Source organism: Pecten maximus, chromosome 12 (genome assembly GCF_902652985.1).
Source record: "Pecten maximus chromosome 12, xPecMax1.1, whole genome shotgun sequence".
NCBI lineage: Eukaryota > Metazoa > Mollusca > Bivalvia > Pectinida > Pectinidae > Pecten > Pecten maximus.
Genome location: NC_047026.1, coordinates 4,876,520 through 4,888,838, shown reverse-complemented (window position 1 = coordinate 4,888,838; position 12,319 = coordinate 4,876,520). Strand labels below are relative to the sequence as shown.

General features: G+C 36.7%; 1 protein-coding gene across 1 annotated transcript in view; it reads left to right on the top strand.

Annotated features, from left to right (window-relative positions):
- The first annotated feature begins 1,432 nt into the window (after window positions 1–1,432).
- The window catches only part of LOC117339911 (galanin receptor type 1-like), a 34,080-nt gene continuing 23,193 nt past the window's right edge, over window positions 1,433–12,319 (top strand). Inside the window, exon 1 of the mRNA XM_033901622.1 lies at window positions 1,433–1,802. Coding sequence (XP_033757513.1) covers window positions 1,466–1,802 — 337 coding nt within the window. The 5' untranslated portion in view covers window positions 1,433–1,465. The remainder of the gene's footprint in view (window positions 1,803–12,319) is intronic.

Genomic DNA, 12,319 nt, shown 5'->3' with positions numbered 1-12,319 from the left:
CAAAGTAAAATGCAAATAAATAAAAAAAAACAAAAACAAAAACAAAACAAACAAGAAATATCTTTAAAAAAGATAAACGGCATTGTTTTAATGCTAGTGGTTATAATGTAAAACTACTGGTGAAATAAATGAACGAACTAATGTGTTTCAGCACAGATAACAAAATTATATCAGTTTGAATCATTTTTGGTGATAATAAGACTGCATTTGAATCCGGAATATAATGTTATCAATGTGTCATACAAAAAGATAATCTACTTATTCAGCTTGCATTCAATCTTAACTTTGTTTCGTTTTTAACTGCATATCTGCATTTTGCATTTACCGCTACCTTGACCAATCACATACTTAATATTGACCAGTAACGCCACCTGTCGCGTCATATCCGGGGCCAAAAGAAAATTATACGGCTATGCCGAAAAACAACTGTTTTGAAGGTGAAATTAAAATATGCCACTGAAAATTGCTCATTCAACATTAAATAAAGTACTTCTGTTATTTCTTTTAACAAAGTCTGTGTTCTTATCTTTAAAAGACTCATTTTCATACTTTGATACATGACTCATCCGAATGATATCTTTTTAAGACTTAGTTATACGACTCATCCATATATACAAATGTATAATTTACCTATACCAGTTACCATTCAGTGTCGGCAGATCAACGAATCAGCTGTACTGTACTAGCTCCAACTAGGTGGCGCTGATACAGCGAAGTACGTGGTACCAACGTACAAGCTCCAACTAAGTGATACCACGTACTAAACAGTTGTATAACAAGTACAAGCTCCCACTCAGTAATGCTGTTACAACTACTCATCCGTACCACTGACTCCCTCCCACTCAGCGATGCTGGTATAGCGAAGTATGTGGTACCAACGTACAAGCTCCAACTTAGTGACGCCACGTACCTACCAACTTCCACTCAGTGATGTTTGTACCGTTGTATAACAAGTACAAGCTCCCACTCAGTAATGCTGTTACAACTACTCATCCGTACCACTGACTCCCTACCACTCGGTGATGCTGGTACAGCGACAAACAGGCCTGTGAGAGCGAGGCGTCAATCGCTCACTGGTTCTGGTAAAGCTCGCATTCCTCAGGAGCTATCCCGGAAACCTGTCCAGAACGATCTGTTGCTTTTAAAACCAGTTCACTTATCTATGAATGAAGATTTATTTTTACATGTATGTTACAAAATTGGCTCTGGTACAAGTTTTTCTGATAAGATGTTTCCTAGTGGTAATGTTTGAGCTGCAAATATAACATTTTTTCTTAAGGATATGCGTTTGTGATCATACTCAGGAAAGTAGACAAAAAAGGCATTCAAATTTAAACAGCACACCAACTATCCATCAAATATGTCGTCGGATAAGAATTGCAGTGTTTAATTATTGTCAGTTGCGTGCAAGCGAATTACGTGGTGTGGAAATTCGGAACGGAATTGGGAGTTCTAAAGTGCCATCATGGATATAAAGGGAAGTGTTCCGAATGTAACTATGTCGGACTTAACGTATTCGACAGAATTTGACAAGAACGTTACTGACTACCCGACGCATGCCGAACTTCCAAATTATATTTTTTGGTATGTTACTTTAGCTAACCTGTGTATTTTTGTTGTTGGAGTTGTAGGCAACATTTTAGTGCTCACTGTAATCATACGTCACAAGGAGATGCGCACGCATATGAACTGTCTATTGTGTAACCTGTGTGTAGCGGACCTTCAAGTGTTACTCATTTGCCAACCCGCCGGTATGGTCGAGTTTTACGGCAAGGATCGTTGGTATCTTGGACCCATCATGTGTAAGTATCGAATATACAGTTTACAATAAATTGCTTAATGTATGTGACTCCCATTTCCCGCGAATTTATACTATCCTTTAAATAGCGAAAACTAAACACTATTGAAAAGAAAACGTTGACAGTAACATACATCTTGTTATACAAAACGTTTTCTTTAATCAGGCCTGCTTTGAAAACGCTCTTTAACAACGTTAAATAAAGGGTGGTGGGTGGCGCAATGGTACACTCGCCGTTTACGTAGGTCTTCTACCTCCATCACGCCCCTCGCGTGCTTCTGTCCGGGTAGTTTAGTTTATTTTGTTTAACGTCCTTTTAACAGTCAGTGTCATTTAAGGACGTGCCTGGTTTTGGAGGTGGAGGAAAGCCGGAGAAAAACCACTGACCTGGCAACTGCCCAACGTGGGATTCGAACTCACGACCCAGTGGTGGAGGGCTAGTGATAAAGTGTCGGGACACCTTAACCACTCAGACAATTACCTGTTTGTTACATTTTTACAAGTAAAATATCGAAAATAAGTCATTCTTTAAAAGTGATATTTTTCACTAGATAAAAATATCACTTCTGATTTGACCAATCAGAACACTGCTTACAAACGACAATGGGTAAAATTAAGATTTGCATATAGCTCTCCGTCATGTTATGTGACGTCATAATGCAAGATAGAAAACACAACGTCACGATTTGGCGTACATTTATGAGTCGTTTACAGAGAACCACATTGAAATCCGGGAGAGATTGAGCTACCTCAGTATATTTTGCTATACAATGTAATGAACAGAATATCTAACAGTGACTTCAGTAATACCAAATATATTTCGCCAGTGTGGCTAGTATTTTTATATTTTTCATTCGTGCTAGGCACTCGTGAAAAAAAAGTCAGAAATATTACCCACACTCATGAAATATGTTTTGTATGTCTAAAGACACTGTTTAATATTCCCTATTTATTGATATATGCGTTAAGGTCAAATCTTGTAAGAGGTGCAAGCAACTTACCGCCTGTATCGTTTTCTTGTTGTTTCCATCATGACAATCACAGCTCGATGGCATTGTCTCAGGACAGACCGTTACAACCACCTGCTGAATGGTATAAAGTGGTTTAAATACCTGAAAATACTTTCATTTACGATGAAATAGTCGATTATGTATTTTGGTAAATAGGACGCTCCTTTAGCGATTATTTACAATATTTCGGTATGATTAACCGAGTATATAAGTCATGGCATGAGAACATAATATACATGTTTTATATACATGTTAGACATTTTAGCAGGGAAAACAATCGAATAATTGCTTCTGTGGTGTACAATCGGAGTTCGATGATTTTGTCTCCGAAAATAAAAAAAATGCAATCATCTGTTAAATATTGTGAATAGTTTTGAATACCTTAATGTGACCCTGACTTCCTGTCCGGCAGAATTATATATATTTTAGTAACATACATGTATATTCGTTGGATCAGTATCCATCATCAACACGTCCGTGGAATTATAATCAATATGAGGTCATGTTTTTTTTTACACAAGTAAGAAATTTAAAACTTTGCGATCTTTTTTCGCAATTCAAGGGTTTGACTTCCAATACCCATATCTTCAAAGAAACACTTTGGTTATGTTATGAATTCAACTACACGAGCTCTCTATAATGATCAACACTGTTTAGAGAAATAAATCAAATATTCTTAGCGGTTATTCTGATCTTACAAAAACTAAAATCGCCCTTAGCGGTTATTCTGATCCTAAAAAGACAGAAATCGCCCTTAGCGGTTATTCTGATCCTAAAAGGACAGAAATCGCCCTTAGCGGTTATTCTGATCCTACAAGGACTTGAATCGTCTTAGTTGTTCTTCTGATCCTAAAAGGACTGAAATCATCCTAGCAGTTATTCTGATCTTACAGGAACTAAAATCGTCCCTAACGGTTATTCTGATCCTTAAAGGACTTGAATCATCCTAGTTGTTATTTTGATCCTACAAGGACTGAAAACATCCTAAGTGGTCAGTTTGATCCTACAAGGACTGAACTCATCCTTAGTGGTTATTCTGGTCCTACAAGGTCTTGAATTATCCTAGTGGTTATTGCTGTCAAATCAAATCAGTGGCTTTCCCTGTCGATTCCGCCTTGCCGTGTATTCCGCGGATGCAGATAAGGTGTATAGAACTAGACTTTAGACTAGAACTTTCGGATTTAGAAAATAGAATACCCTGGAGTTTCGAAGGATTTATTTCTCTATAACAGGACGCTTATTTTTAAACTTCAAATACATTGATACCAGTTGGAAAGGTTCTTACAATTTTATAGAAAGATATATCAGAAGAGAGTACGAAAAACTTATATTTTAAGCCAGTATATGTTTAGTGTGTGCCCATTTCAAAGATTCAATTTCAGTTCTTAGCTCAATAGCTACATGTATAGCATTTGCAGATTCGCTCTCATTAAAATATCAAGTTTTTATAAGTTTAGACTAACGATATATATTTTACAAATTATAAAATTTGAATGTCTAGTTAATTCAAAATTTTAATTGTGAATGCTAAATGTCGGATGTTGAGCTGCACAACTTTCAAAATCTGAATGTCATTTGTCGTATGTTGAATGTTGAGTCAACTTCACAATGCTATATAACATTATCACGCGGAAGGATTTCAAGCGCGGTTATCCTTGTCCTTTATGTGACGTTTTAGATAAGCATGTGTAGAGACATTTACTCCATGAGAAATTTATCAGCATATATCAGCAGACTTAAGAAAGGATAAAAAGACGTGCTTAAGAAGCAGGGTAGTGTAGGGAATATTTTTCAGCTAGTTTAGCCAATCATTAAGCCTTGCGCTGAATAATTCTGCCAGAGTATGCAAAACGTGGAACAATCGCCATTTTATCGACAGACCTCCATTTGCATTCGCCACAGAAGTTGTGCGTTACACACAGTGTCGCGTAAACGTGTACCACGTGGTCGTACTAGAATACTACTAATAACATTTCCTCATAATTTTCTTTATTAGATATGATAACACTATAAATATGGCTGTTGTGATCTTCGTTTATGACGATGTTTCCCTTTGTGTCCACCGTTATCTCTAATAGAGTCAAGTTTATTCATGCACCATACGTAGTGTAATTACGCCCCCGAGGGGAATTGGCGTCTTCGATATGTAATGATAATAGGTATTTCGATGGTTGTTTAGTCGGCCACAATGGTGGGTGTTAATATGTCTTTCGATAATCGTATGTATTATGGATTATGGATTTGCTAGTACCTACATGCCCGTGTATAAAGTTCCAGTTACATTCGTTATGAAAAACATGTCAATGACTTCTCAAGGAATCACGCCATTAGTGGACACACAGCATTTCTATTTTATCAATCAACCATTGCCTTTACATTAACACTTTAAAAGTATTATTGATAACATGATATTGACATAAGCACGTCGATCAACCTACATATAAATTAACACGTTTCTTTCAAATATGGTCAATATGATCATGTCATCCACGCGACTTGTAAATATGACTTTTATATTGACATGTCTAGTCCAAATATGGTCAATATAATCATGTCATACACGCGACTTATTAATATGATCTTGACATTAATATGTCTCGTCAACTCGACAATATGATTGATACTTATACGTCTCGTCAATATGACCTTGACCAAGACACGCCTTGTCAGCATGACTTGACAATTAAACATCTCTTCATCTCGTCAATATGACCCTAACATTTACACGACTCGTCAACATGAACTTTTTTTAGCTCTTCAACCAGCGTAAACCTTACCCATTTTATAAACCAAGCTCTCTTGCTTTTAACACATTTGACACCTGTGGTCTGGAAAGTAAGTCAAGATTATTCGTTTACAGCTAATAGCTATCCCATACTAGGTCTCATTGTCTATTGGTAAATGAGAAAAAAGTCGTTTGAAAATGCTAAAAAATGTTACACTTGTGAGCTTTAAAGTGGTTAAGCTCATTGACATGTACAAATGTGTAGTCTTTGATTCCAGCATGCAACAAGCCCAATATCAGGTCCCCCGGGCCTCCTGTTTATCGAGAAAATGTCGTTTAAAATAGCATATTTACCCCAGTGACCGTGAAAATGAGATAAATAATTAGATAAATAAAACTTGGCAGCGTGCCTCAGGTCCAATATCAAGCCATGGGCCTTTTGTCTTTTGAGAGCTTGTTTAAAAAGTTGATTCCGGACGGTTGGACGGACATCGGACACAGAGCCACCGTAAAATCTCACTTGTCCTTCAGGCAAAGTCTGCTAATGAGACACCTGCTACTTCATATCACATAAGAAAATAAAAGTATTCCCGAATCCAGAACATGATATCAACAATAAATTTTTTCCATTGTCTTCCTGAACGTGCATCTCTCGAGACCAGGATTCTGTGACAGTTTGTATATCACGTTGGGAGATGATATTGAAAGTGTAGACACTGCCAAGCTCTTGGTGACTTCCTGCTTCTTTCGCACTGTTCTGGATGATACACTTTCACCATATTGTTGTTAATTGGTACCCCATCCCGCCGGTAACTTCTCCGTTTGTGAAGGATGAAACAAGGAACAAAAGTAGCACGACGAGACCTTATCAAACTCACTACTAATGCTTCGTGATCAGATTAGGTTTGGAAATCCGTCAGGGATACGAGATTACTGAAACGTTTGTTCAAGCATCTTATTCAATACACAACATTATTAATGCACAAATTACAAATAGAATTGGGAAACAATCTTAAAGCTTCTTTCTATTCCTTTCAATTATATATGTTCTTTCTCTGTTATACGGAAATATCTCTTGAAATAAACAAGAACAAGGAATGATTTACATTACTGTATGTAAGTTTACCCGTAGTCACAAGACTTTGACTAGGACGACTTCAGTCCTTGTAGGATCAGAATAACCGCTAAGGACGATTTCAGTCCTTGTAGAATCAGAATAACCGCTAAGGATGTTTGATTTATTTCTCTAAACAGTGTTGATCATTGTAGAGAGCTCATGTTGTTGAATTTATAACATAACAAATAATTCCTAAATCGCAACAAATATGTCTGGGCATTTATCGAAGTGATAAGTTCTATAATGAGCATATTTATAAAATTCCCTTCCCGATTTATAATGTCTGAACATGTGTATATTTTTTTTACTTCATACGGGTACATCTCATTCTGAATAATTAACCGCAATTTAGACAATACATAAAATGAGGAGTGCCAAAATGTTCACCCCTCCTTTGTATAACAGGTTTTTCAATTATCTTTTTTAAAAGTTGTTATCTCAGCCCACCATCATGAATCAGATGGTAGGCTATTCAAACAGCCCCACGTCCATAGTCTGTAGTCCGTCCGCTCCTCTGTCCGTACTCACTCAACATCCTTGTGGGGTGCATTCACCGATTCATTGCGTCAAAATATTTTGGTCGCCTAAAGGAGACGATTTTTAAAGTATTTTTCTTTTTTACCCATAGTTCAACAATAAATCTCACTGCGCATGTGCTTTTTAGCGACGGAATGAACGGAAATAAAAACAGATTTTGAAATTCTGATCGACTTGTGCCGTGCACCTCACAAGTTGACAAACAAAACACTGCAACCAATATTTTTTGAGAGTTACTGCAAAGATATTTCTCAGTCTTTACATGTGGGTTTGCCTTGGTTCCTAGTTGTCCCCAATACAAATGGTCGAAAGGTGGCCATCTTGGATAATGACTGTCTTTCATAGGCCCGATAGAGATCATTCAGTTGTGGGCGCCGAAATTCCCCCTGGGATTTCTGTTTAGGTTTTGTCTATATTTTTATCTTTAAATGTATGCATTTGCAAATACAGATCAACATTTGTATCACGCGATGACGACAACACACATAAAATGATTGCCTGACGAAGACATCTATCAAATACTGCATTTCCCAATTAAAACAAACATTTCTTGCCCTGAACCACTTTAATACAAATGTCCGCATGTGGCCCTTCAATTGCTGAAATCAAACCTTCAATCCTATCATAATTTCCCTGCTTTGAATTTTCAGAGCTGCTAAAAATTGCTCGCAATTATTGGTCTAAACGTCTCCGATTCCCGAGAGAAAAAATTAAGAAGCATTTATTGACTTCCAGTATTTGTTTAAACTGAATTGTGTTTCTGAGGCATGGCTGGTTTATAATTGTCTTTATCGAGTGTCTGGTGTCTGGAGATTGGATTAATTTCCTTTGTGTTGCGTGTCAAATCAATGGAATCAAGCTTATACCTCGATAATTATCAACAGTGTTAAAAAAAACTCCCAGAGGAAGCAACTCATGTCGTTGATTCACCTTCTTTTGTCTATTTATATATATCGCTGTCTGGCTATACCTTCCAGGAGCCGTTATTACTAGTAAGCGAACTGAAAAGACATTGCACTCTTTCTCCAAAGGGCCATCCACATTCGCGCTCATACAGGTCAACACATGTACGCCATATAACTACAATGATATATCCACTGTTCCTCATACCCCCCCCCCCCCCCCATACAGGTCAACACATGTACGCCATATAACTACAATAATATATCCACTGTTCCTCATACCCCCCCCCCCCCCCCCCCCCCCCCCCCCCCCCCACACACACACACACACCGACATATGTTTGTATTCACACACCCACTATGCCTCAAATCCACTCACACTGGCATATACCTGCATTCAAACCAATACATATCTTCATTCATAGTGTACCCACTATGCCTCAAATTCACAAACTCACACAAGCATATATAACTTTGCATTTAATTCACTCGGTAACAGCTCAACTCATTATTGGAATGGAAATTAGTATCAATTTTTTATAAATTAAAAAAAAAACAATATGTGTAAAAAAGTATTAATATGAAATTTCTACCGCTTACCGACCTCAAACATGAGAAATTAGAGACATCAAATGTTGTCATTTAATTGAGATGACGAAAGGTTGAAATGTCAAATACGTTTATCTATTAAGGACGTTAGAACAAAAGGCCAAGATTTAGTTTTATGACGATTAAATTTTGCCCTTACGGAAAATAAAGGACAAATACTAAGAGGGTGATGTATCGTTTATCACATAAGCAAATACAAAACAGTGAAATTTCACCATCAGCCTCCTTAATAAATCTGTATCACCGTTCACCAATTGAACGATATGACACTTTCAGCCACTTTAATAAATCTGTATCACCGTTCACCAATTGAACGATATGACACTTTCAGCCACTTTAATAAATCTGTATCACCGTTCACCAATTGAACGATATGACACTTTCAGCCACTTTAATAAATCTGTATCACCGTTCACCAATTGCAAGCAAATTATCAATATTGTAAGGAGGTTGATTGCAATAGTGTCAATACGGGGGACGGGGTCGATACACCGGATTTAAGTAAAAACTTCAACACGAACACCATTGAAGCTTCTACTACATGTTACTTCCGATTTAACTGCGCATTTCAGATAACATTCAAGTACGCAAATGATTCACGCACCTCGTTAACAACATTTATGATACAATTAAGTTACGCCTATCATTAATGATTTATAGCTGATATCAGTTCATATCTTTACAGTTATCATAAGAGATACGGAATAGACAAATTCTTCATATAGTTCGATACAATGCTATGTAAGTGATCTTTTAAGCACTGATTTCAATTTTTTCCATACCCCTATGAAACTAAAAAGTAATTGACATCAATGTTTATAATTGATCTTGGAAATTGAAAAAAACGATCTTAGGCTATAAGGGATTTTTTCCCATAAATCAATACGCAATGTCAATAACCATACTGTGACGTCACAATTTTCGCTCCATTTTTAGAATTTTTGTTCATAGAGGAACCAATTAAAAAGCCGCATTCTGCCTACAAACAAGGCAAATTTATTTATATGATATTGTACGAATCCTGGAGTAAATTAAGATTTTTTAAGTGATTTAGACGAGAACCCAGTGCATTAAGAGATGTTACGTAAGAGCCCTCGAATAGTTAATTGAGTTTTAGTATGGATGCTATTTGAACCTCCGAATAATCACAATTGATAGTGATTCAGTATTAGAAAATTGTGGTACAGCTTCAATACTTGTATTCTTAAATTAGACTCTGTTGAAGATTTAAATTACGGTTACCTGATTTTGCGTCAGATACTGGCAGGTTGGATTAATTGAGTGAATTGTTGTCATAACGAATAACTTCTCTGAAGTCAGGGGTGTTAATGAGGCGAATGAATGATGTCCGATTAGGTTTAAATGAGTTAAGTTAGTCTCCACACGGCTCTTGTGGTATCTGAAATGCAAATTTCATAATGTAGAACTCAACCTGTGACAACGTGTGTACATGTTTTAGGTTTAATGAGATGAATACTTGAAGATGTAAACTTTATTCATTTTACAACAATTTTGAAACAAGTTATATCAACTTATATTAATCACTCTTGTTAGCCCAGATGGAAGTCTGCAAGGGGTCTTACTGTTGGAGGTTTGGTTTATTTTGTTTAACGTCCTATTAACAGCTAAGGTCATTTAAGGACGGCCTCCCGTGCGTGCGACATGCGTGCGTGTGGCGAGTGCGTATGTGTGTTTTGGGAGGCTGCGGTATGTTCGTGTTAAATCTCCTTGTGATAGGCCGGAACTTTTGCCGATTTATAGTGCTACCTCACTGAACCATACTGCCGAAGACACCCAGCAGCACACCCCATCCGGTCACATTGTGGGAGGAAACTGGTGAAAATTCATTCGGTTGGACAGGTTACCCCATACCGCATAGTTGAAGTCCATTACCACTGTGTAACCCGACCATTGCTACACCTTAGTTTCCCAACTACTCCATTCCAAAACATTTCGATGAAATATTCCGATAAAGTCAAGCCAATTATTCTAGTATTGATCACATAATAGACGTATTCCCCGATTGGGTTATTACTTAATCTGATCCAATTAAGTGCAGACGTATACAAATTAAATTTACACACTAATGTTTTCCGTACGTCTGATATCGGATCTTGTTTAATGCGTTAAAGCGACCATAATGTTAGAGATCACAAGGGTGAACATATATAAAACGTGATAAGAGTATCTAATTCATATATTACCGATCGTAACCCAATCGGAAAACAACTGAAATAAAACAAACCAAAAAAGTTAGTTTGATGGTATAAGCTCGTGCATCGCTTTATAATTTGAATACATTGTATTTAATTATTTATAGCTGGAATGGCCGTTTCCTGAGGGCGAAATCTAAGGCTAGTAGAATTTGACACGTACATGATCATTAATTTGCATAAAACTTCCCACTAGTTATAATATACTTATTTGAGAGGATATAATAATTTTCCTTTCATAGATAAAATACTGAAGTTATAAAACAAGCATCGTACTATAGCTTTTGAATCCTCCATTTGACAACCAAGTCGCTGATTTGATCATTGTGATGTCCTACATATCCCCTTTCTAGATAGTAGCTCTCTTCCTGTCACCAACCTATGCATTTGGTCTTAATTTGATATTCAAAGACTTGCGGTTCTACAAATTTCATAATTGATGTTCAATGTAGCCCGGTAGGATTCTGATTATAAATTGCGTAAAATATTTGTATGTATAAAAATATAGAATAACACCCTCATTCTCAACAAGAATTTATAGCGGCTTTTCGGTCGGTCGGCATAATACAAATTGATCAATTTCGATGTGAAATTAAAAGGTTTCTTTTAATTTGCAGATCGAATTTGATACCAAGGACCAAGCGTATTCACCCATCCCCTATCTTCTAGAACGATTACATATTTGATCATATTTTTCATTATGAAGGCCGGTACAGGATCTCGCGAGGGCTTCCATGTCTCCACGTAGCAGTAAATACCAGCAAATCATGGCGATTTTGGATACTAGATACGCTGTCGAGAAATATATGTCAAAATGCGACACAAATAAATGTATTATCTCTCTAACCCAGACATGGTCGTCCGCCATTTCTGGATAAGACATCATCATTTCACTTAATCCTTTCCGGCGCAGTTAGATGTATATTCATACGTGCAATTGTGTATCGTGGAACGTTTGCATAAACATGTTGTTCGTCTGGACAAAGTATCCTTATCAAGAGACAACAATAAATGTTGCAAACGATTTGTGTTTTTCTACTTACTGTAAATGTACATATTTTAGTGGTAATCATATTTCAGCGCATTCCGCTGTTGAAGCGTTGTGCTAAATTAGGATCGCGCTGATTACATCTTATGTGTTTTTCACCACAGAGAACATGAGAATACGTTAATTCTTTATTGCGCTGATTTGTTATAATTTGGAAATGCGCGAAAATTATAGTGCTCCAAATTAATACGTCAACAGTATTCAAAGGATGTGACTGACTAAGATTTGGTATATAAGTTATAAACAATAAAACTATGTATTGAACGTATTTAAACAGAAAGCAATCCACAAGTTCAAAAGACCAAAGCTAGATGTTTTTAATTTCGTTCTCAGGGATGATCGTTCGAATGTTATATCGTC